This window comes from Thermobia domestica, chromosome 11 (assembly GCF_964235325.1).
Source record: "Thermobia domestica chromosome 11, izTheDome1.hap1.1, whole genome shotgun sequence".
Taxonomy (NCBI): domain Eukaryota; kingdom Metazoa; phylum Arthropoda; class Insecta; order Zygentoma; family Lepismatidae; genus Thermobia; species Thermobia domestica.
Window position 1 is genome coordinate 36,042,702 of NC_137464.1, and position 27,825 is coordinate 36,070,526.

A 27,825-nucleotide genomic window follows, 5' to 3' on the forward strand; every position below is an offset into this window, starting at 1 on the left:
CCTATTACACTAGTCGAAAAAAAATTCTTTTTCTCTGGCACACGGAAGAAAATACCTGATTCTAATAGACCTTTTCACGTAGAATTCGAATCTGCAATCAGTTTTTCTCTATCACCCTCAGTTTTTCCGTGACAGAGGTGTTTTCGGAAAATTTCCCCTCAAATTTCTTTTCTTTTTCTTTTTTCTTTTTTTAAAAACCATTTTCATACTTGTAGCTTGGGTACGTTAGGTATATAAACACACAAATTATATTGTATGTTAGCTTGATTTGTACTTAGTAAGCCCTCTAAGTAGCATTATTCTATCTAGAGAAATAAACATATTTATATAAAAATATGCTTTGTGTACTGTTCATTTTACAATATTCATTAGTGCAGATAAAATTACATATAACTTCCATTACAATATAAGCACGGTTTATATCTTATTGGATTTGAAATAAAACATATTTTCAATGATGTATACACCGTGTCAGCATTTTATATCTACTTAATAAATAATACAATAGAAGTGAGTGGTATCTTCTTAATAAATGGACACTTACTTACCTCAACTAATATGTTTTAGTTGTCGACTTTCTTCTGTGTTTGGTTTCTAGAACATCTCTTTTAAGTATCCAACAGTAATCAGCTAGCATTTTTGAACTTCACCGTCACTGGTATCTCTTCTCCATGGAGGAATTGTCCTGATGAAAATGTTCCCCATACTCATCACTAACAACACCAAAGTTTTCAGGAAAGAAATGCAGGTGGGAGTCTAGAAAGTGAACTTTAAGTGACATGTTGCAACCCATTTCATTGAATGATTGCCGGAAATCACTCACAATTTCACGGTAATTTGGGGCTTTCTTGTTTCCTAAAAAATTCTCTGTTAAACATTTAAATGGACACCAAGCTGCTTTCTCAACCAGAGTTAAGAGATCCTCAAATTTTTGGTCACGAATCAAACATCTTATTTGGGGGACTGCAAAACTCCCTAGCGTCACTAACCCGAGGAATTTTTTCCTTGAGGTAACAAGATCCTGCATTACTTTTGTCCATTGCCCTAACAAAGTTTTTGAAGAGCCCCAACTTTATGTGAAGAGGAGGTAGAATTATCTAATCAGGGCTCACCAGTGAGGAATAAACAGCATTCTTCTGTCCAGGAGTTAATACATGCGTTGGCCATTCCTTCTTGATGTAATGTTTCGCTTTGTTCCTGCTGTCCCATTCGCAGAGGAAACAACATTTCGTATAACCAAGCTGCAAACCCATTAACAAAGAAATGGCGTAAATCACAGCAAACGGTCCACTTGTATTTCTCATACTGAATGTTTTGTAACACTATTTCGATGTTTTCATAGGTTTCCTTCATATTAGTTGCATAAGCCAAAGGCACTGAAGGAAATTTGTTGCCATTGTGCAAAAGGACAGCCTTAAAACTAGTTTTCGAAGAGTCAATAAGCAATCTCCACTCTGTACTTATGTGCATGTCCAAGTGTATCCATCACAGCACAGCTTTGTGGTGGACAAACACCGTGCTCGTGGGTTTTCTCGGGGTTCTCCCGTTTCCTCCCACTTTCTTCATTCCACCATTTCACTCATCTCTCATCATCACCGTCTCCTTTAGCCTAACCGGCATAACCGCGGGACGTAAAACTCAAAGATTTCATTTCATTTCATCACAGCACAGACATTATTACAATACACTAAATCATTTTCTTGAGAATAATAGTTTTGAAACTCTGTATGAAGGTTTCGAAAAATACACACTTTAGTGTCACGATGGAGCAGATTCCAGCCTTAAGTTTAGTATCAAGAAGTTCTGTCTGTGTCTTGCAGAGTTTTAAATCCCGTACGAGGTCATTTAGTTCACCCGGAGTTATCAGATGGGGATCCAATGTAGATGTGCTTCCTACATAAGTAGGATCATCATCTTCATTTGGAACTTCAATAGTTGCCTCAAGTACGTAATCCTCATTTACCGTAAGATGAGGAAGAGGTACTGGTACAGGTAATTCTGCACTGTGTGGAACTGGCCTAATTGCTTATGGCAAATTAGGGTACTGTACTGTGTGGTTAGATTTACTGCTTATTTCTTTTATCTGTGTCATACAAAAGTAGCAGTCTGAAGAATGATCTTTTCGTTCCCTCCAGATCATCGGTACTGCGAAGTTCATGTTTCGTCCACAATTTGCCCACCCAGTCAGACGTTTCACGCAAGTACAACAAATGTAGTGAGGAACCCAGTTCTTATCTTGGTCTCCTACACAGCAACCAAAATATAACTGATAACACTTCCTCACAGTCCCGTGACCCGAATTGACTGACCCGACCGACAACCCGACCAGAGCTGACCCGATTGGCCCGACCCAAAGTGACCCGAGTGAACCAACCCGAAGTGACCTAACCCGACAACCGAACCGAGTGACCTGACCTTACAATCTAATCAGTTTGAGAGAACTAGAACCTTACAAAACTGCCACCAGAAAAAAGTGCTGACCAATTCTTATGCATAAACCATTGTTTCGGCTTTTTTATTTGTAGTATAATTATCCTCCTCTTCCTCCTCAGTGTTCTGCCATTAATGACAGGCCAGTTTCTGTGAACTAGGTAAGAAGCTTCCATTTTTGCGATTTCCCGCTAATATCTGCCTCGCAACCCAACATAAAGTACCACCCTCCTTATTACAATCTATCAATTGCTACCTTCTTACACACTCTCGCTCTCCTGATATCACCCCCTTTACTACATCTCTCAGAATGCAATCCCTTAGCAAGATCGAAACTTGTGATCCGTCCATTTTTTCGCTTCCTTATATCGTCTAATATTGCTCTCGTCTCTTGCATTTTTCAGCATTTCCTAATTCGTTTTCCTCTCTACCCTGCTAACCTTCTTTATTTTACTCCACATCCAAATTTCCAAGGTTAAAATTTAGGCAATCAACTTCGAAAATCAAAATAACATTTGACTGAGTTCTGAAGACAAGTTCTGAAGACTAAAAGAATAAAAGTTCTGAAGACAACATTATTTTCTAGTAAGGAATGCATATAGAACTTCTTTTAATATTTTTTGCTGTGTAACAAACAAAAGTTTCATCACGTTAACATCCCGATTTTTCTATTTAAAAACAGCGTTGCTGTCTGATAGAATCATAAGGAACTAATTGCACTGAAATTTCATTCTGTAGGGAATTACCTTTTATTTTTTCTTGATTAATTTATCTAGAAGATATTTGCAAAATTATATAAAATTAGCAAGTATTTTATTGCGGAGAAAGTCAAATCACTACCGCAATAATAATAATAATAATAATAATAATAATAATAATAATAATAATAATAATAATAATAATAATAATAATAATAATAATAATAATAATAATAATCTGAAGATGACCAAGAAAGTTCTGTTTCTTTGTGGAGGTCTGTGTTCAATTGGCCCTCACACCGTGAGTTGAATGCGAATGGATGTAAGGTGAAGGTCAGTTGTTGGACGAGACGAGACGAGGCAGAATTTTCATGAAGGGGTACGAGATGAGACAGAGCTCTTTCAATAGAAACATATGCACTTTTCGAGACGAGACTACCTTCACGACACATTTTCGAGACGAGAATGCCCCAAACGTGGTCTCGTGAGCAACACTAGTACGTATATCCAACATACTACTTGGTTGTGGCTGTTCAGATACACCGTGAACGTGCGTAAGGACTGAGTGAACATGGGGCCTTCACAGAGCGTCATAAGGGCTTGTTTGCTGTACGAGTTCAAATTGCTGCTCCGCGGGGCGGAAGATATGACAGACCTTTGGTGAGGGTGTCGTGACTACGCGGAGAGTGCAGTGGTATAACGGTTTAAGGACGGTGACGAAACACTCGAAGACGCACCCCGTGCCGGAAGACAAACAGATGTTCAAAATAAAGATCTTCAGGCAGCAATTGAGGCGAAGACAGATATGTGAGGAACTGGTACTATATTCCAGTGTGAGTGGAGAAACCATTCGGCACCACCACCATCAACTTGGGAAGCACTGCAAGTTGGGTTGATGGGTCCTAGATTATTTGACTTGGAGCCAGAAAGCAACGCGAGCCGACACCTGTGTTTCTTTGGTGTCTCGTCTGAGGAAGAAGCAATTTCTGGACAGGGTGTTGACATGTGATGGGAAGTGGGTCCTGTACGAAGCTCCACGGCGCCGTCATTGTTGGTTAGCATCCCATGAACCGGTTGAAAACAGCCCAAGCCAGCACTACACCAGAATAAGGTTCTCCTGTGCATTTTGTGGACTGCTCGAGGCATCGTCCATCGGGAACTGCTACAAGCTGGTCAGATCATCAATGCAACTGTGTACTGTCACTGTGTCCTGTCTGGATCCAGCAGTTCTGAATCGCAAAGGGGTCCTCTTGTTACAAGGCAACGCTAAGCCCCACGTGGCTAAAATGACCCAGTACATCATTCTACGCCTTGAATGGAAAACACTATTGGATCCGCCATACTCCACGGACATTGTACCGTCCGATTATCACCTGTTCCATTCCTTGGACAAACACCTTAGAGAACGCCAATTCAAATCGCTAGTAGAGGTTCAATATGCACTTGATACCTTCTTCACTTCACGTCCCACCAAGTTCGACTGCGATGGAATCCATAGCCTTCCAGAACGTCGGCAGAAGGTCGTCGAGGCTGATGGAGACGATTTTTGATATTCCAGGTACGTCTTAGGTTACATACCAATGTTCGAAGGTGTTGGTGAAAAGGCGGCGGAACTTTCTTGGGCACTCTTAAAGTTATAATAATAATAATAATAATAATAATAATAATAATAATAATAATAATAATAATAATAATAATAATAATAATAATAATAATAATAATAATAATAGTAGTAATAATGTGTCCTGCCCAAAGGCAGATGTTTGACCCGAAGATCCATGGTATTGATTCCAGTTCGTACCAAGTAAGTTTTCTGGTGGACAAACACCATGTGCATGGGTTTTCTCGGTGTTCTCCCATTTCCTCCCACTTTCTGCATTCAACCACTTCAATTATTTCTCATCATCGCTGTCTCTCTTAGCGTTGCTGCATAACGTTGGACGTTAACTAGATATTTCCTTTCAATTTCACTTAATGTGACATTCAACTTGACATAGAAACGCAGAAAGGAAAAAAGTCAGTAGTAATATTAATTACAATTACAATGCCAATTAGTTAATATAGGGTTAAATTAAAACTATTGTTACTATTTCACCTTCAATTAGTCACAATTATCATTTATTCACCAACTTCGAATTGAATTCTACAACAAAGCTCCTTATAGTATTCCGTATAGAAAATAAGTGAAGAATGTGACGACTCGACCCGAGTGACCCGACACGAGCTAACCCGACTGACCCGACCCGACAACCCGACTCGACCCGACCCGACCCGTAACCCGACCCGTTTGAGAGCACTATCAGAGGGGTACAATTTACAGTACAATTTATTTTGTATGGTTTAGCATACTTTAAGGCTACCACACTTTTTGAAAACAGAAAAAACGGGACATCTTACAAATAGTAGTAAATATTGCATTTTGTATTAATTTTATCTTTCCAATTTTACTACAGTATCGCACTAGTTATAAAACTTAAAATAATGTTTTAATATAGTCCATACTTAATCAACAGTGCTAAAAATTATTATAGAAGCTAGAAGCTGTTATACAATATAAACGCAATCAGTGAACATACAATATTTAGGCAAAAATTATATTTTCAATATTATTACACATACCACCTTTACATGCTCTACATGTCTATAAAGAAAAAAATCCAGATTTATGAAGTTGTTTCCAAATTTCAATAGACTGATTTATTTTTGTTAACCTAAAATGCGAACTAAAAGAAAGCAATTTGCATAATTGTTTTTCTGAAGCAGAAAAAATGTGTTTTCGGGGCTGGTCTGCAACGTCACAAGAATTTGTTGCCACCTCGGAGTATACATTCTTACTTTTAGTGATAAGAGTGCTACTTAGGAGGATTTAAACATTGCATGTTATATCCGGGGAAGCAGCGATTGGAATAATAATAAAGATTAGAATGAAATTGTTCCTACAGTATTGTCGGAATTGAAAGCAAAAGGAATATGTCGATTTTATTATCTTTTCAGAAATTTTGATATGTAATTAATAATAATAATAATAATAATAATAATAAAGAAAAAAACAGGACAAGAAGGAAAATTTCTGCACACCGGAACAAATTTTAAGAAACCGGGGCGTATGGTAGCCTTACATACTTATTTGCATGCTGAGTGTCAGTACGGATCCACTACGTAGCAGAGTTGAAACAAAACCTCGTAAATAGGTTGCCAACTCAGGAAAACAAAATTACCGACACACCCTCAAAATTCTCTGTACAAATGAGAAACTGAAGACTGTATTGATCGTTATTTTATTTACCAGCAATTGCCACTTGTTTAAAATTATCGAAACAGATGAATAATACTGGATATTAATCTTTATGTAACAATAATTGATTCATAAAATGAAATTTACTCTATAAACTTACACTTCAAACAAAGGAAATTGCTTTAGAAAGTTATTTTCTACTCTCAATAAATGTATAAAATCCTTTTACAATAAAATATAAGTGTTATCAAATTTGTTATGTTAAATAAATAAAAAAACTGCCATACATTAAAAAAAATATCGGTAATGTATAATACAACGGAAATTTGTGTTTGTAAAGGCACTGTTGAAAAATTTCGATGTTCAATGTTATATTCTGGATTGCAGATTCCAAAATACCCGTCAGAAGGGGGCTAATAAGTTTGTACCGGTCACCGGCCTTAATCAAAATCACAGCAAATACCGGCCAGTTAGCAACTCTACTCGTAAATCAGAATGCTGAATGCACCAAAATACTTCACCATGCATTCTATAGTTTCTGCAAAATGAGTTTAATTAAGATGATCAAATAAAACAAAATACTGTGTTATAATTTTCCCTTTAACAGTCTACTTTGTGAATTTGTTATATCTTCCACTTATCAATTTCCTGTACGAGATGAGAATAACGGTTTCTGCGCAAGATAGAAAGAAAAAAATAAATTCTTCTCATAAGGATTCAGCTCACGTAAGAAATAATGAATAAGTTTAATAATAAGAGCAAAGGAGTGATAAACTAAATCAGCAATAATGATTGTAAGTATAAATATAAATAGTATAAATATAAACAAAAAATAAACATTTAATTCCATCATCGTTAGAATAAGATCAATATAGTGAATCACACGATAGTGTGAACATACCAAACCACACAAAAGTGTGAACAAAGTCCTGTTAGAAAAATATTCCATAAATGTGACACATTTTTTTTTTAATGTCTCTACCATTTAGACAGCCCCACTTTGTTTACCTTCTGGCGGCACCATTAATTGTGTACAAACGAAAATTACGCCTGCATATTTCTGTACAAACGATGTACAAACGATTACGACAATTTGTGATTGAATTGGACATGATGGACGGGGTACCATTTAGACAGACCCCACATTAATTTCTTTCTTGAGTCGCCTCTAATTGTGTACAAAAGAAAATTTTGCCTGCACATTTCTGTACAAACGACGTACATAGGATTGCGACAATTTGTGATTGAATTGGACATGGTCGGGGGCTACCACTTAGACAGCCCCCACTTTGTTTTCGTTCTGGCGGCGCCTTTAATTGTGTACAAACAAACATTTCGCCTGCTCATTTCTGTACAAACGAAGTACAAACGCTTGCGACAATTTGTGATTCAATTGGACATGGTGGAGGGGTTATACTTAGAAAGCACCCTACTTTGCTTTCGTTCTGGCGGCGTCCCTAATTGTCTACAAACAAACATTTCGCCTGCACATTTCTGTACAAACGAAGTACAGATGATTACGACAATTTGTGATTCAATTGGACATGGTGGGTGGGCTACCAATCAGAGAGCCTCCACTTTGTTTTCGTTCTGGCGGCGCCCCTAATTTTGTTCAAACAAACATTTCGCCTGCACATTTCTGTACAAATGATGCACAAACGAATGCGACAATTTGTGATTGAATTGGACACGGTGGGGGGCTACCACTTAGACAGCCCCCCATTTTTTCTGTTCTGGCGGCGCCCTTAATTGTGTACAAACGAAAATTTTGCCTGTACATTTCTGTACAAACGAAGTACATGCGATTGCGACAATTTGTGACTGAATAGGACATGTTGGTGGGGGACTGCCATTTAGACAGCCCCCACTTTGTTTTCGTGCTGGCGGCGCCCCTAATTGTCTACAAACGAAAATTTTACCTGCACATTTCTGTACAAATGACGTACATAGGATTGGGAAAACTTGTGATTGAATTAGGCATGGTAGGAGGCTTCCATGTAGACTGCCCTCCCACTTTGTTTTCGTTCTGGCTGCGCCCCTAATTGTGTACAAATAAACTTTACGCCTGCACATTTCTGTACAAACGAAGTACAAACGATTGCGAAAATTTGTGCTTGAATTGGACATGGTGGGGGGCTACCACTTAGACAGCCCCCAATTTTTTCTGTTCTGGCGGTGCCCCTAATTGTGTACAAACATACATTTCGCCTGCTCATTTCTGTACAAACGAAGTGCAAACGATTGCGACAATTTGTGATTCAATTGGACATGATGGGGGGGCTAACACTTAGACAGCCTCCCACTTTGTTTTCGTTCTGCGGCGCCCCTAAGTTTGATCAAACAAACATATCGCCTGCACATTTCTGTACAAACGATGCACAAACGAATGCGACAATTTGTGATTCAATTGGAAATGGTGGGGGGTATACCAGTTAGACAGCCCCCATTTTTTTCTGTTCTGGCGGCGCCCCTAATTGCGTACAAATGAAAATTTCGCCTGCACATTTCTGTACAAACGACGTACAAACGATTGCAACAATTTGTGATTGAATAGGACATGTTGGTGGGGGGCTAACACTTAGACAGCCCCCAATTTTTTTCGTTCTGGCGGCGCCCCTAATTGCGTGGGAGCATACATTTCGCCTGCACATTTCTGTACAAACGAAGTACAAACTATTGCGACAATTTGTGATTCAATTGGACATGGTGGGGGGGCTACCACTTAGACAGCCCCATTTTTTCTGATCTGGCGGCGCCCCTAATTGTATACAAACGAAAATGTCGCCTGCACATTTCTGTACAAACGAAGTAAAACGATTGCGATAATTTGTGATTGAATAGGACATGCTGGTGGGGGACTACCAGTTAGACAGCCCCCAATTTGTTTTCGTTCTTTCGGGATCCCTAATTGTGTACAAACGAAAATTTCGCCTGCACATTTCTGTACAAACAAAGTACAAACGATTGCGATAATTTGTGATTCAATTGGACATGGTGGAGGGGTTATACTTAGAAAGCACCCTACTTTGCTTTCGTTCTGGCGGCGTCCCTAATTGTCTACAAACAAACATTTCGCCTGCACATTTCTGTACAAACGAAGTACAGATGATTACGACAATTTGTGATTCAATTGGACATGGTGGGTGGGCTACCAATCAGACAGCCTCCACTTTGTTTTCGTTCTGGCGGCGCCCCTAATTTTGTTCAAACAAACATTTCGCCTGCACATTTCTGTACAAATGATGCACAAACGAATGCGACAATTTGTGATTGAATTGGACACGGTGGGGGGCTACCACTTAGACAGCCCCCCATTTTTTTCTGTTCTGGCGGCGCCCTTAATTGTGTACAAACGAAAATTTTGCCTGTACATTTCTGTACAAACGAAGTACATGCGATTGCGACAATTTGTGACTGAATAGGACATGTTGGTGGGGGACTGCCACTTAGACAGCCCCCACTTTGTTTTCGTGCTGGCGGCGCCCCTAATTGTCTACAAACGAAAATTTTACCTGCACATTTCTGTACAAATGACGTACATAGGATTGCGAAAACTTGTGATTGAATTAGGCATGGTAGGAGGCTTCCATGTAGACTGCCCTCCCACTTTGTTTTCGTTCTGGCTGCGCCTCTAATTGTGTACAAATAAACTTTACGCCTGCACATTTCTGTACAAACGAAGTACAAACGATTGCGAAAATTTGTGCTTGAATTGGACATGGTGGGGGGCTACCACTTAGACAGCCCCCAATTTTTTCTGTTCTGGCGGTGCCCATAATTGTGTACAAACATACATTTCGCCTGCTCATTTCTGTACAAACGAAGTGCAAACGATTGCGACAATTTGTGATTCAATTGGAAATGGTGGGGGGTATACCAGTTAGACAGCCCCCATTTTTTTCTGTTCTGGTGGCGCCCCTAATTGCGTACAAATGAAAATTTCGCCTGCACATTTCTGTACAAACGACGTACAAACGATTGCAACAATTTGTGATTGAATAGGACATGTTGGTGGGGGGCTAACACTTAGACAGCCCCCAATTTTTTTCGTTCTGGCGGCGCCCCTAATTGCGTGGGAGCATACATTTCGCCTGCACATTTCTGTACAAACGAAGTACAAACTATTGCGACAATTTGTGATTCAATTGGACATGGTGGGGGGCTACCACTTAGACAGCCCCATTTTTTCTGATCTGGCGGCGCCCCTAATTGTATACAAACGAAAATGTCGCCTGCACATTTCTGTACAAACGAAGTACAAACGATTGCGATAATTTGTGATTGAATAGGACATGCTGGTGGGGGACTACCAGTTAGACAGCCCCCAATTTGTTTTCGTTCTTTCGGGACCCCTAATTGTGTACAAACGAAAATTTCGCCTGCACATTTCTGTACAAACAAAGTACAAACGATTGCGATAATTTGTGATTGAATAGGACATGTTGGTGGGGGGCTACCAGTTAGACAGCCCCCAATTTGTTTTCGTTCTGGCGGCGCCCCTAATAGTGTACAAACGAAAATTTGGCCTGTACATTTCTGTACAAACAATGTACAAACGATTGCGATAATTTGTGACTCAATTGGACATGGTGGGGGGGGCTACCACTTAGACAGCCCCCCACTGTTTTCGTTCTGGCGGCGCCCCTAAGTTTGTTCAAACAAACATTTCGCCTGCATATTTCTGTACTAACGATGCACAAACGAATGCGACAACTTTTGATTGCATTGGACATGTCGGTGGGGGCTACCACTTAGACAGCCCCCAATTTGCTTTCGTTCTGGCGGCGCCCCTAATTGCGTGCGAACATACATTTCGCCTGCACGTTTCTGTACAAACGAAGTACAAACAATTGCGACAATTTGTGATTCAATTGGACCTGGGTGGGGGGCTACCACTTAGACAGCCCCCATTTTTTCTGTTCTGGCGACGCCCCTAATTGTGTACAAACGAAAATTTCGCCTGCACATTTCTGTTCAAACGAAGTACAAACGATTGCGATAATTTGTGATTGAATAGGACATGTTGGTGGGGGGCTAACAGTTAGACACTCCCCAATTTGTTTTCGTTCTTGCGGCGCCCCTAATAGTGTACAAACGAAAATTTGGCTTGCACATTTCTGTACAAACAATGTACAAACGATTGCGGCAATTTGTGATTCAATTGCACATGGTAGGGGCTACCATTTAGGGGAACTCCCTCGAGAAGAATCACTCTACTTATTTATTGCAAAAAGCAGAATTTAAAAATTCGCATTCGTTCAAAGTTATCGTTGGAAGTAACAGCCGTTTGTATGTACGTACTAATAGCGATAAGTTGCACTACGCGATCCCAATTAATACTTCATATACCCGCGCCACCGGAAACTAGAAACAAACACACACACACACACACACACACAGAGAGAGAGAGAGAGAGAGAGAGAGAGAGAGAGAGAGAGAGAGAGAGAGAGAGAGAGAGAATATCTTGTACCTTTATACTGAATGCACCATTACTCACAAAATCAGTTGAAAAAGAAAAAGGAAAAGAGTTGTAAATGAAACTCTCAAAGATTGGTACCACTGCTGCGTGTCACACATGAGATTGTTTCATAATGATTGATTCCTAATATGATGTATATGGGTTTCTTAATGGTAGTATAACAAAATGCCTTCAAATTGACCACTAAATAAAAAGTGAAATTTATTTTTCAAATTTTGTAAAATCGAAGTCGGTGGGCATTATGGGAACAGTCTACAATAACAATATATGCAAATAAATATTAATATACTTCACGTTTTCCAGTGGGTGCAAGAAAGCTTCGAATTGTGTTTGTTCTGATAATGATTAGCTGATGTAAATATATATATATATATATATATATATATATATATATATATATATATATATATATATATATATATATATATATATATATATATATATATATACAGGGTGGTAGGAACTAAACCGACAAACTTTTGGAGGCGGTTCCTTATACGAAATGAAAGAAAAAAATTCTAATAAACATGGGTCGAAAAACGTCTCCTTTCAGAGCTATGAACTACATAAATTTTGAAATACCACGTTTCAAAACATCCTGGCTTAGAAACTATAGAGCCTATCCCAAGCGCTTTAAGGAATTACACAGGAACTGGTATACGCTCTATCTAAATATCCATGTTTCAGAATTCACCGGTACCAGCGAAACGAACGCACCATTTGTACTTCAAGGAGTATTCTTATATTTCAACTTCCTTTTCACAGTTCCTTTCACCGAGAACGGAAGATGGTAAAACATGGATATTTAGATAGAGAACGTACTAGTTCCTGTGTAATTTCTTAAACCGTTTGGGATAGGTCCTATAGTTTCTACGTTAGGGAGTTTTGAAAAATGATTTTTCTAATATTCAATGGATCATAACTCTGAAAGGAGGCATTTTTCGGCCCATGATTATTAGAACTTTTTTCTTTCATTTCGTATAAGAAATCGCCGGTGGAGTTACCTACCACACACACACACACACACACACACACACACACATATATATATATATATATATATATATATATATATATATATATATATATATATATATATATATAGGGTGGGCCATTTTAATTAATCCACGGAAATATCTGAAAAATGATAAAACATAGAAGAAATGTTTCAAGTACAAGTTATATATTGCTAAGGGGGAAACCCAATTCCGCCAAAAGTACCCTCCCCCCCCTAAATGGGGGTAACTTTGAAATATCAAATGGGAACATGGGTCGAGAAATACCTCGTTCGAAAGGTCTTGGAAAACTAAGTAACGCTGTACCAAAAGATGTTCCATATTGTGCACCGGTTTCAAAATGGCCGCCATAATATGGTTCGGAAACTCCAGTACCCGTAGTGTGAAACCCATGGAAGGTAAATGAATGGAACAAAATTGAAATACGTAAATATCATAGGGCATATCGAACGGTGTGGTCCCTGTAATCCCAGTGGCCTCCCTGAAGGGCTCTTGGGGGCTAACTTCAAAATTTCAAATAGTAAAATGAGTCGAGTGGTACCTCGTTCGATAAATCTTGCAAAATCAAACATCTTGCAGGGGAAAACGATTGAGATGAAATGGCACTGTTCTCAAAAGGCCGCAGAAACACAGTATCCGTGTCAGAGAAAAGGTGTAGTACCCGTAGTATGAAAGCGATTGGAGATAAATCAACAGAAGAAAAACTGGAGTAGGTAACTGACGTAAGGCACATCGAGACGTGATGTCGGGGCGACTTCCGGAGCCGCCTGAATGGTATCCGGGGCGAAAATGTAAATTTTAAATAGCAAATTTGGGGGAGTAATTCCACGTTCGTTAAATACTGAATATTAAACAACTTTCGTAGGAATGTATTCGCCATGGTACACCGTTTTCAAAATGACCGCCAGGATGGTGACTGTGTTTAAGAAAGCGCCTAATATCCATAGTATGAATACGGTTAGAGGGGCCAACAACCTCGTGTGTCCGGTAAGTAATCATCGATCTCGCTAACGAACTTAAAACCAAAGTATGTGTGAATCACCAACTGTGCATTCTACATTTTAAGCAGCACAAAACACGGTAAGTCTGGTCAAGCACCCTACTTTGCTGTTCTTCGGCAATTTCATTATGGAGAGAATATGATGTTAAAGGGTTACAGGAAGGTACAAGTAAAGGCAAAGGGATAGGATACAATGAAATGGTATATGGATATGTACAGCTCTTTTAGCCCTCCAAGGAGCTTATACCTTTAGCGTCACCCGAGACCAGAGTGGGATCAGCCTAACTGATCACACGGTCGTCCCTGGGATCCACAAGGAATTATTGCCTTGGATGGTGGACAGTCCCGACCACGAGGAGGTAAGAGCACTGACCACCCTGACGGAAAACCCGGAAAATGTAATTTGGACTTCAAGCCCTCTGAAGGGTTATTCGCCCCTGATTTCACCAAGAGTCCCCAAGTCGTGACACACTAACTGTGGGTCCGAGCTGGGAGGACCTCTTGGTTACAACTATAGCGAATAACCCTATCGGCGTAGCAAATATTCACCCGTATGTGGTTGGATATAGCTCTGTTTGTCAATGCTAGGGGCACCACTACCCGCCGATTGCTCAACTTCGCGTTTGAGTCACGTAGCAAGGGTGATCAGTTCGGGACCCGCCTGATGAGTTCCCATGCCTCTCACGTCCGGGGTGCTTTTTCTTTGTGAGTCCCCTCGCCTCTCACGTTCGGGGCGCTTTTTCTTCGTGAGTCCCCTCGCCTCTCACGTTAAGCGTAGTTTTCTTCGTCAGTCCAGACCATTCATGCACGAACTAAACTGTGTTCAATGACATCTCCATGTGCTTGAATACATAAATTAATCCTTCTGCGAAAATGTGTTACAGTATTCAATAAAACATTCCGTGGGATTTGTGCACAAGCTAACCGAATTCGCTCTATCATATCTTCTCTGGTTGTTGGTTGGCGTTCGTATACAACGTTCTTCAAATATCCCCACAGATAAAAGTCGGGTGAGGTTAAATCTGGGGATCGTGCAGGCCATAGTACTGGTCCGTTCCTCCCAATCCATTTCCCATTGAAACGCGTGTTCAAATATTGCACCACTCTCCGCGTACAATGGGGTGGCGCTCCATCTAACTGCAGCCACATTCTTTGTCGTGTCTCTAAGTCCACATCCTCAAGCAAAAATGGCAAATCGTGTCTGAGGAAGTCTAGAAAAATGTCACCAGTTATGTTTCGATCGAAGAAGTGTGGACCAATTAGATATCCATTGACAATGCCACACCAGACATTAATAGTCCAACGGTGTTGAGCATCTACTGCCCTATGCCAACGAGGATCGACATCTGACCAGTAGTGACAGTTATGCCTATTGAGTTCACCAGTACTGAGAAATGTAGCTTCGTCCGAAAACATGACATATCTAAAAAAAAAAAAAAAGGAACATTTCTACAGGTTTCCCGTGCCCACTGACAAAACTCCATACGGTGTAACTTGTCGTTTGCAGTGAGGGCATGAGTTAGAGTTATGTGATAGGCACGATATTTTACCTTTTTCAAGAGCCTAAGGGCAGTTCTTCTAGGTATCCCTATTTCCCTCTCCATCTGCCTACTACTAATATGGGAATTGATGTGAATTGCTGCTAAAATAGTTATCATTCGTGCATCATCGTCGTAGTTGCGAGCTGACCTTACACGCATCAGGCGACCCTCACGCACTCTTACTTCAATATGTCGGATCATTGTATGGTTTGGTGGCCGTCAATCTGGATAACGTGTTTGATATAAAGCAGCAGCTTGACGATAATTTTCGCGACATCCACCCAAAATAAGTAGCATGTCAACAATTTCGTTTGGAGTATAATCAGTCATATTCTTATGAACGACAATATGTCAGACAGTCAATAAAAAGAAAGTAAGAAGTACAACAACTAATACTAATTCGTAGAGATAATAAGAATACCTACGAAAAAGTGTTTATCCATAGTTACATAAGTAGTCACTCTACACTTTTGGTTTTGGCACATCTGCTACTAACACTGTCTCTCATTTAACAGACTTCGTCTGTTGAAGTTTGGTTCGAAGGTTAGAGGCAGCATGTACTGTACCGGTGTGTGTGTATTGGGCACAAGTGTTTGTTGAACCAATGTGAATGAGGCAACGAGGGTGCGTCTGCTCTATGACGGCGTTCTACACGAGGATTCAGGAACAACGCTAATAACCGCAATTACTACGAACGTTTTTGTGTACAAAGTACTGGTACTTCGTTACTTCATAAGTCGAACAACATTGTTTTATTTTTTTCATTTCTGAAAACTATATTTTTCAGATGGGGTTGAGAGTATTGCTTAGAGCTTTAGAGCTCTTGCGCAATGTGAGGTAGTAAGAGACTTCAATTTAGTTTATCACGTTTAGTCATCTAAAGCCCAGGCCGGATTAGAGAAGCACGGATGAGGAAAGTCAGAACCCGTGGCCTTTTACAGATGGTTCCATTCTGACATTCGTCTAGTGGAACTTAATAAAACAGGTACTCGCACTCAGAATGTCCGACCGGACAACGGTTCGGGCGTACGCTTGACCTACCCAATGCTGTTTGGAAGGCAGACTTCAGGGATAGAGAATTGATGCACTGAGTTAATGCGGATGGCCACAGTTAAATTTTGATTAACTATTAGCACTCATGTCATATTGTGAGTTTCAGGGCTGAAACGATGGTACGTATATCCCGAATTGCTTTCCGAATAACCAACACGCATTGCATTAAGTTTCTGTGTCGAAGCAGATTGGCAAATTGACACGTTTGTAAGTTCCAGGAACTGCATTATTCGATAACTTCTTTCGTATAACGTTCCTTCTGTTTTCGCATCAAATCATACTCAGCCATATAGATATGCGTTACCATTCACATAAAATTTCACCTTTTTTTAGTCACTACAGCGTCATCCTTACAAACAAATGTTTCAACCACACCATACCTATTTGTAACGTAGCCTAAATTTGCGAATTAAAGTAGAGTTCTGATATGAATTTTCACAGTTACTTTCCACCCTACTCACATACAGAGCACAGGGAGAGATTATTTTGCAGGACTTGGATTTCTCTCTATACAATATGGCAATTTTACTTCAACATTTTTACCTCTGTTGTATCATTCTCGAGCCATGGAATACCGTCCATGGTTTTCCTATTTAAGTTTGGTTATTTTCATTTATCTCTAACCGTATTCATACCATGGGCACTAGACGTTTTCTTAGACACAGTCACCATATCTTGGCGATCATTTTGAAAACGGTGTCTTATGTCGAAAATATTCTTACAGAAGCTGTTTAATATTCCTTTGGCTATCTAACGTGATGTTACTCGCTTCAAGTTGCTATTTGAAATTTTCAAGTTGGCTCCGGATACCCTTAAGTTGGTCCTTGAAGTCACCCCGACAACACCTCTCGATGTGTCTTACTCAGTTACCTACTCCAGTTTTTCTTCTGTTGATTTATCTCCAATCGCTTTCATACTACGGGTACTACACCTTTTCTCTGACACGGATACTATGTTTCTGCGGCCTTTTGAGAACAGTGCCATTTCATCTCAATCGTTTTCCCCTGCAAGATGTTTGATTTTGCAAGATTTATCGAACGAGGTACCACTCGACTCATGTTACTATTTGAAATTTTGAAGTTAGCCCCCAAGAGCCCTTCAGGGAGGCCACTGGGATCACAGGGACCACACCGTTCGATATGCCCTATAATATTTACGTATTTCAATTTTGTTCCATTCATTTACCTTCCATGGTTTTCACACTACGGGTACTGGAGTTTCCGAACCATATTATGGCGGCCATTTTGAAACCGGTGCACAATATGGAACATCTTTTGATACAGCGTTACTTAGTTTTCCAAGACCTTTCGAACGAGGTATTACTCGACCCATGTTCCCATTTGACATTTCAAAGTTACCCCCCTTTACCCCCATTTAGGGGGGCGGGGAGGGGTGCTTTTGGCGGAATTGGGTTTCCCCCTTAGCAATATATAACTTGTACTTGAAACATTTCTTCTATGTTTTATCATTTTTCAGATATTTCCGTGGATTAATTAAAATGATCCACCCTGTATATATATAACGAAAGCGATCGGTACCGAAATTAGTCACTTCCGGTAGACAGTATCTAATACAGTTTCCAGGAGTTAGATGTTTCGAGCAATTCCACATAGGCAACATTCCACGTAATTGATATATATGTTACATATGTGTTTCTAATCGCTGGTAACTCTCCATCCCCGCAAACTATATTGCATACGGCTTTCCGGAAGTCGTTAGGTGGTAGTTACCTATCGCTTTCTTCCGTCAAGACGAGTTGATGGATATACATGTTGCACCTGTGTAATCGCTAGAAACACCGCACCCCCGGAAATTGTAGTATTATGTACAGTGTCCTGAAAGTGTTTGACCGGAGGTGACTAATACCAATGTCAATCGCTTTCTCTCGCCAAGACGAATTGATATATATATATATATATATATATATATATATATATATATATATATATATATATATATATATATATATATATATATATATATATATATATATATATATATATATATATATATATATGTTGCTTTTTTCAGTTGCTGGAAACACTTCATCCTTGGAAACTGTATTAGATACCATATACTAGCCCTTTGGGGATCCTATGGTACAATTTGTACCATATGCACTTTTCATGGTACATTGCGTTATTTCTCTTCTATTTGAGCTTTTTCGTCCGAGTTTTTTTTTTCCAAGTCCAGAGGCCTTGCAGAAGACATTACGTATGGTTTCAGACCGTCCTGCGTCCAGACATAGGAGGTGATGACGTCATAAATCAAAAATTTCTTTTCTCATTTTCTAAGCGTATGTTCAATATTTTTTGGCGGGCTTATTTTTCTACGTAGAAGATTGAAAGTTTGCACAAACATTCAGTCCACCGAGTAGTATTTACCAGATATTTTGTTTCGATGTCAGTGCTAAAACAGGGGGGGGGGGCAGAGGGCAAAGGGGTAAAAAAAGGGATATTTTTACTCCCAAAATCCTGTTTGTCGTCATTTTCCCGCCTTACATACATGATGGGGACACGTGAGTCATACCATCTGAAAGGCAGTTCCATTCTGAAGAGAATGACGGTTGAATTATTATTCTAGGGTAATTAGGGACGTCTCAGGGATTTTTTGAAAAATATACTTCTATATAGGGAAAAATGGGACATGGTGGGTATATTTTTTTTGGCGGGCTTACTTTTGCACCTAGAAGATTGAAATTGTGCACAAACATTCAGCCTACCTAGTAGTACTTATCAGATTTTTTTCAGATCTCTGCGTTAAAACAGGGGTGTCCAGAGGGGAAAAAACTGGAAAAAAGGGATTTTTAGACCAAAAAATCCCGTTTTTCAGGATTTTCCCGCCTCACATACATGATGGAGACACGTAAATGGTATCGCCTGAAAGGCAGTTCTATGCAGAAGAGAATATGGGCGACACATGACCCTAGGGTAATTAGGGATGTCTCAGGAATTTTTTTCCCTGAGATCATAGTGTTTTGTGGTAATTTGGGGCATGGTGGGAAATTTTGATAAAATTTCTCTCTCCCTTACTATTCAAGATAGAAACTTGAAATTTGGCACACACATTCAGTATACCAAGTACTATTTCTTAGATTTTTTAGATGGCTACGTTGACACAGGGGGGGTCCAGGGGGGGCCAAAGTTCGAGAAAAAAATTCCCTCCGAAACTTTCACTTTGACATTTTTTCCCGCTTCTGGTATATGGTATGAGCATGCAAGTGGTACCATTTGAAAGCCAGCTCTATTTCGAAGAGAATGAGGTATGAACCATGATCCTAGGATAAATAGTGACGATACAGTAGCTGCTTGACTGAAAGTCTAAAAAATAGCCCAAAAAGTCAGGATCCGGAAAGGGCTAGAAGTGACTAATTCCGGTACAGATGACTTTCTTTTGTCAAGACGAGTTGGTTGATTTGTATGTTGCATGTGTGCAATCGTTGGAAACATCTCACTCCCGCAAACTGTTTACATAGCATTTACCGGTTTAGGTTGACTGGCAGCAGAAGTAGGACATTGATACAAATGTGTTACTTTCCGTTATACCAGAAAGTGGTCCATATTTAATGGAAGAATTTACATTATGTTCCTATGTTTTGCGTGTGAGAGGCTGTTCCAGCAAAAATGGGACATGGATACAATTGTGTTACTTTATGTGGTCCATGTGTAATGGAAGAATTTATAGTTATGTTCCTATGTTTCACTTGTAGGATAGTGTCCCAGCAAAAGTGGGACATGGATACAATTGTGTAACTTTCTGTTGTACCAGAATTTGGTCTATCTGTAATGGAAAAATGTACAGTTATTTTCCTTTGTTTCGCATGTGAGAGGTGTCTCAGCAGAAGTGGGATATGTTGACATTCATTCTCATTGTTCTTGCTACATTTCGATCTCGACATTATGTGATCACAATAGCGTAATTCCTTTCTTTTACGAAAGGAGATTCTCCAACGTCTTTGTGCGTCCCCTTGCGCAATTGCAACTGGGCCTCTAGTGTTGCACTATTCTTGGTATGCAACCTTGCACAACATCTTGAATCGATTTGCGATAATAGTATAGACCAGCGTTTCCCAACTAGTGTGCCGCGAGTGGGCCGCTGGTGTGCCGCGAGGAAATTGAAACAAAATTATTAATTCTATAGCAATCAAATTGCAAGACATAGGGAAAAATGTATATTTGTATTTCACATTACTATGAACCTCTACTATGAATCTACAATTTTAAGTTTCATGCTGACTTACTTTTCTGCACATTTTTAATTTTGAAAAAAGTATTTGTTATCATTGTTATGACTATTGTTATGACCATTATTCTTTATTGTTGCAGACAATTTTGTAACTTGAAATTTTAAAATATCATTCAATCTTTTCGACAAAGCAAACGTGCATACAAATTACCTACATTTGTGTTTTAAAAGTAAAAGAGATTTGTTTGTTCGTTCATTATTTAGTGATCTTCCTTCTTTGTGAAAGGTTGGATACAGTTTTCGAAAAAGGAATTCTACTTTTAGAAACCTGAGTCCTATATTTCATTGCAATTGTTGTCAAGTTTTAAATTAGAATGGAAAATATGCATAATGATTTATCACAGGGGTAAACCAGTGATCGAGCTTTCTTCTCTGTGAGATCAGTGATCACAGAGAAAAAGTACCACTGTATTCTATATTTACAAATAATAATAATATCTATAGGGTGTGCCGCAAGAATTCAAGTTACACCTGTAGTGTTCCGCAAGTTGAAAAAGTTGGGAAACGCTGGTATAGACGAATTGGCAATGCCTTTCTTGTTATTAATGCTATGCCTTGTTTCAGTCGCTTTGAACTCACGTTTACTAGTATATATTCCTCGGCAAGTTTTAATTCCGTGTTTCCACACTTGTGAATCACGCTTTTCTTGTGTTATACTTAGAGGTCTGCGCGGATGCGGATATCCGCGGATATCCGCATCAAAATGGGTATTTGCGGATATATATATCTTTTCTGTACGGATAGCGGATAAAGTTGCGGATAATGTTTCCTACATTTTTTCTACCTAAAAAAATGCTGTGAATTTTCTGATAATGGTGGAAAGAGCACTAGAAACGTTCGTTTTGAAACCAGTTGAAAAATACTAAAATCGAAATACAAGTGTGTTTGAAGTTTGTGACTCAGTGACAGCAAAAGGACAAAAAATGACACGAGAGAGTTGTCCTTTTATTGCTGTTTTCAATATTTTTAGCAGCCGTTTTGTAGGTGAATGGCATCTCTGACCTAAACAGAAAGAAACGATAGGCCCCATCGCTATTCCTCAAGTACCGCTATTTGCTGTAAAAAAAAAAAAAAAAAAAAAAAAAAAAAAAAAAAAAAAAAAAAAGTAATTGCCGCCAAAGCCCCTTTGACAAAGCTGAAAATTTTCAGACCATTCGTCTTGAAGAGGAAGAAAGTCTTCAAATAAAGTTCTTCTAGCCTGAGAGGTCAGGAACCAATACCCTAATTTAAAACACCGCATCCCCTTCCATAAACTGAAAACTGGTCAGCAGAATTATCTTTGCTTTTCGTGACAAACTGGAGAAGCGCGTAGGTTACCGAAATAGTAAACAAATCACATCATACGCTCATCTTTCTCTCTCTTAAAAAAAATCCTTCTTCACTGTTTCCTTTGAAGTATAGCAGATACTGAATGCACATTTGCGACCCCACAGATTTCTCTCTTCGGAGAGGTGCCACGGACCTCAATGAACATTCCGAGGGATTGGAGTTTTGTAACAGCAATTGTTTCTCTCTCTCTTTCTTCTTGTGTGTATGTGTATATGTATGTATGTTCTGGGCCTCTGCTAAAGAAAGAAAGAACAACCAATGCGTTGTTTCTCCTACCCTAAATGTGTCCAACAATGAGTGGGGGCTGCAAAGAAAAGCAGTAAATTCTAAACTACCTCTATTGCTTCTTCCCAAAATTAACGGTAGGGTCTTTATTCCTATTTGCATTCGAAGTTATTTTCACTCCCAGTTTCAGTAAAAGCGTGATCGTGAAAGCTTGAGTGGATTTTGAGTTTAACGTCCCGTTCAGCAGCGAGGCTATATGAGACGTGGACCTACTGATTAACATGGAATCCGAACCACATGAGCTCCCGCCGAGAATTGAACCCGGATCTCCCACGCCAAAGGCGCGTACGCTAACCGCTTAGCCACGAATGAACTTGGTCGTGAAAGCATGCATTGTATTGTGTTGTTAGTTTCGTCACTTATTTTTTTAAAATTTAGTGCAATTACTGGTTCTAGTGTCAGTTCGGGATATATGGATGTGTTTGCGGTCCTGTGATTAATTTTTATTTATTAATAACCATTATTTCTATTTCGCCTTTGTGTTTAGAACAAATGCCCCCATTTTTTATGAGTAATGATGAAGTTTAAAAACTTAGTGACGTGCTCTAAAACTAGTCGATTGAGGGGATATTACCTACGTGGCATTATTTTGGTCCGATATCTACATTTGAATATCTCGGGTAAGTATATAAATCGTACATTAATTTTTAATTTGTATCTGCACGGTTTATATTGCATTTTATTTATCGTAGTTGGTATTTGATCAGGATGAAACTGATATAATATATTGTTTCGCTTGATTCAGAAAACTACGTGTATTATAGAATATGTAAGTTGTATATATTTGCTACCTCATTATCTGCGGATGCGGATGCGGGTGCGGATAGAGATGTTGCGGATGCGGGTGTGGATGCGGATAGAGATGCTGCGGATGCGGTACGGATGCGGATACGATATTTTGTATCCGCGCAGACCTCTAGTTATACTCTACCGACACTGCAAATGTCTTCCCAGACCATTCGGTCACACAAAATGACTACACTTAATACTCTCAACGTCACTGTTGGCCATCATCCGTCCCTAGCGATTATGCAACCACACACAACGGGCATGTAAGTCATGTAAGTGACTGACATTTCGTGTTTGTATAAGATATCGATTTAATACACACAATTTATTGTTACCAGGTGGGATCCCTATCCATTCATATCCACTTAGGCCAAGCTTTCATGGACAGACTATCTGGGAATCCCTTGCGCGTGCATTGTGGCGTTTTATCACATGCATATTCCAAAAGAGCAGGTGCGACTTCCTATGTTCATTTTTCACCCGCGCTGTGTAGGTTGGATAGTTTTGGCAATATTGGGGTTCAAAATTAATTTTCACACGCTTTCTGCAGGTCCGAAACTATGGCCGATGGTCAATCGTTCAAGAGGACTTTTTCCTTGTCTCAGTATCAGGAATCACCTCCCACGAGTTGATTATTTTGCAACTATATATATACATATATATATATATATATATATATATATATATATATATATATATATATATATATATATATATATATATATATATATATATATAGAGAGAGAGAGAGAGAGAGAGAGAGAGAGAGAGAGAATAGATAATAGAATAAACATAAGGTAAGTGACAGTGCTAAGTAAGTAATAGTAAGCAAAAGTAATTCTTCTGTAATGTTAAATGTATTCTTCTTTTTTTCTTTCTTTCAGCAAGAGCACCTATCAGTGACAACGAACTACGGTCTTTAAGTGAAACCTTATGGAGAAATGACGTGAATAACGTCGCTAAATATATTCGAATCAACTACCAGGGTCGTGCGAATCCTGCAAGCAACCATGACGCTGCTCCAAACCCGTAAGTGTATCAGGAGCATTTATTCAGTTTTACATATAAAAAATTGTCCACAACTGAAATTAAAAGTAGTAAAAGATCATGACTGACGAACTGGTATTCTCGGAGCAGATATGCTCGCAAGGTCATGAAGAGAGGAAGTGTAGTACGAAACGAATACCCAATCTTGTAAGCGCCTCTTTACTGTGTAGTGATGCATTTTTTTGCATCTCAATTTTATAAAACGATTCTGCATAGTGGTGCAGATTTTGCATCACTCTGGTAGGCGTTCTACTTGTTCTTTCACAATGATTTACTTTTTCAATTACTTAATCGACATCGTTTAGATATTTGGTCCTAGATGACACGCCAAAATATTTTCAGTCATTCATCGTATAATCATGGCTTGACTTCTCTCCAGAAATATACCCAGTTAATTTTAACACACACACACACACACACACACACACACACATATATATATATATATATATATATATATATATATATATATATATATATATATATATATATATATATATATGGTGTTAATGAACTATACCGACAAACTGTAAGAGGTGATTCCTTACATCAAAATAAGTACCTATGGATCCATGGCCAAAAGTGCATAGTTTCAGAGCTAGGGCTGTCCAAAATCGCGAAAAAGTAAAATTCCAACAGGCTTTATTTCAGATTCCAGAAGCTGTGGGTGATGGTCCTTATCAGCGTAAAGAAAGTCATACATACGCAATCCAAAAATGCATATTTCTTTAATTTACAGTGGGTGTTCAGAGTATTCCATATAGGGTGAAATTCCCAGATATGTCATCAACCGAATTTTGAGATATGCTCTGACTTTATTATTGGTCCAAAGTAGGCAAACGATAAGCCTTGAACACAGAATCCTTTGGCGCGATGTCGGAAGTGTTAAGGACCGTCAGCAGCACGGTCTCTTGTACTCGGTAAACGCATGCTGCAATGTTTTCTTTCACGCTTGTAAGTGAAAATAAAACGTGAAATTTACCTTGACGAAATACATCGAATCACACATTATACCGAACATTGAAAAACATGGAGCTGCGGTTCCTAACACTTCCGACTTCCCTCCAAAGCATTGGATGTCCGTTGTTGCCATAGCTTACTTTGTGCCTACTTTGAACCCTCCTTGAAATCAGGGTATATCTGAAAATTCTAATGAGAGCATATCTGAGAATTAAACCCTATAGGGAATACTCTGTATGCCTATTGAAAATTGACGAAATATTCACTTTTGGATTGTGTATGCGTGGCTTCCTTTACGCTGATAAGGATCACAATCCACAGTTTCTAGAATTCGAAATAGGGCCTGTTGAAATTTGGCTTTTTCGCGATTTTGGACAGCTCTAGCTCTGAAACTATGCAGTTTTCGTCGTAGGTCCGTATGAACTTTTCCTCTTATTTTGATATACTGTAAGGAATCAGTTCTTACAGTTTGTCGGTAGTGGCGCAAAGAGTTAAAGTAACTTAAAACTTTGGGAGCAAACTGGGTCCACTTTATCTGTCAGCAGGGGTGGCGCGGCGATTAGGGGGCAGAAGGGGGCAGTTTCCCCCACTTTTTTGAAGTGACTGCTTAATGTATTTAGTTTCATTTGGAAATGTAAACTTTTTGTATGTATTACTGGTTTACAGAAAAAAAAAATAGTGCCATATAATATTTGCCGTTGCTTGAGTACGTATTGGTTATTTGTCTTTCCGTGGAGTTAAGAAAGCTACAGCAATTGCGTTTTAATTGCCACGGAAAATGGCCCAAAAATTAACCTATTGGAGCGCAACAATTCCAGCGTAATTTCATTTCTTCTTACAAGGGCTCGATATGTTAGCCAGCCGCTTTGCAACTAATTGAGAGAATATTTCGCAAGAAAAGAAAACTCTTTCACAAGTTATTCTTTAATTGTACAAAAATTAACAGTTCTAAGATCTCTTTTCTTCTTTCTAATAGTAAGGAATATTGATTAAAAGGAGAGTAATAGGAAACAACTTCCATCTTTTCCATTGTTTTGTCTACAGCATTTATGATATTCTACAGTTACAAATAAAATATAAAATAAAATATATACGATATTTTCACTGAAAAAGATAATATCCTATTAGTTATACAACCTTTCGTCAAAAAAAAAAAAACTGTTAGAAATAACCGGGAAAGCTAACATTGATGTACAAATATTCAGATTATGCCCTGTCCCACTTATAACGTCCAATCGCCTCCACTGCCTGTCAGTAATATATTATTTTATTTTATTTATTTTTTTAATGACAAATGATATTATTCTTAGTTTTGCCATGTGAAGAAAAACAGTTCTTATTTCAATTCAGCATCTTTACTCATGGGTTTTGTTAATTGTACTTTCCGAAAAGCGTATTACTTCATAATTTGAAATAGATCATTTTTTTTTCTATAGAATTTAAAGAAGTAAAAACCTCATGTTTCATAAATACTACAAAGATATTGTTCTAAACATTCTTTTTTCTGTTTTTTTAATCACCATAAAGCTTACTGGAAGTGCAATCGCGAGCGTTCCTGACACCATCTGTAGGTAAGCTGAGACTTCTCTTTAATAACTACATTGCTGACTCTTCTGCCGAGGAGTTTGTCACAACAGGAGAACGAGCAGAAGAAAACAATTTTCTTGAAGCTGTTTTGTCCACTTCTGTAATGGATAAACTCCACAAATTTCTTCACCAAAAATGTAAGTATAATTACAATAATAATACATTCTCTAGTGTTATATCTCAGTAATGTATGGCCGGGGCTTCGGCATTCTAGATCGGAGTCCGCTTCCTCCGTCAAAATTGCATAACGGTTCTGATTTGTGTCTCTTCTCCAGGAAGTGAATCTCGAACTTTTGACTATTCATGACAATAAAAATGATAATTTTAAATGGAACAACATAATAATGCGTTTCATTTAAAATATTTTACGAACTAAAAGACGCACCTTATTTTTTAAGCATTTTTTTTTTTTAAAAAAGTACCGAAACGTTTTTACAATTTTTATTATTAGATTGCACATTTGATGGGGAACGATGTTTCGTCGTAAGTGAGTTGGCGCTGACATCGGTTTTCGAGCGTGACGTCATAGGTTGTCGGCTACCAGATCAACTGGTTAGTTCCGTCGTCGCATGTTAGAGGCGCTACGGTTCCCCTTGTTTCCAATTTTTCCACAGAGTTTACGGTCTGTATATTCTAGTCTGTGGTTCTGGATTTATGATAGTGGGGCAGGAGAGAGAGAGAATGTTAGGAAGGTTGTGAACCCCTACAACTCATGTTCGTCGTATCGATGCACTGCTGCTGCCAATTGAATCCAATGTTTCCAGATAGAGATATACTGTATGCCGCGGCATCGAATATATGGTCATTTTTAAGACTGGCGGGAATTTTAAATCAAACTCTGGACATTTTTATATTAATGTCCAGTAGAAAAAGCACCTGAATTTTGGAGGCAATTTTTCGAAGAAAGAAGTGCGTTTTATAGTCCGTAAAATACAGTATGATGTAGGAAAGTCATTGCTTAACACAGCTGAAATTAAATAATTTCTAAAAAATCACATTCGATAAAAAGAGGTTCTATTAAACGTGTTCAATCTCATTATCAAGCAGAGAATTCATTTGTAAGTAATACTCAATTTAGTTTGGTAGAAAAATCCTTTATTTAATATTGTGTGATATAGAATAATGCGTGTG

The 27,825-nt window shown here is 38.8% G+C and overlaps 2 protein-coding genes across 2 annotated transcripts in view; one reads left to right on the plus strand and one right to left on the minus strand.

Annotated features, from left to right (window-relative positions):
- LOC145663551 (endoribonuclease Arlr-like) overlaps window positions 1-27,825 on the plus strand; it is a 69,386-nt gene that overhangs the window by 21,944 nt on the left and 19,617 nt on the right. The window contains exons 2-3 of the mRNA XM_081729661.1: window positions 23,985-24,129; window positions 26,635-26,831. Of these exons, the coding sequence (XP_081585787.1) occupies window positions 23,985-24,129; window positions 26,635-26,831 (342 nt within the window). The remainder of the gene's footprint in view (window positions 1-23,984; window positions 24,130-26,634; window positions 26,832-27,825) is intronic.
- On the minus strand, window positions 14,660-15,274 carry LOC145664409 (uncharacterized). Its single transcript, XM_081731091.1, has one exon. It carries the CDS (start codon window positions 15,272-15,274, stop codon window positions 14,660-14,662), a length of 615 nt encoding a protein of 204 aa, XP_081587217.1.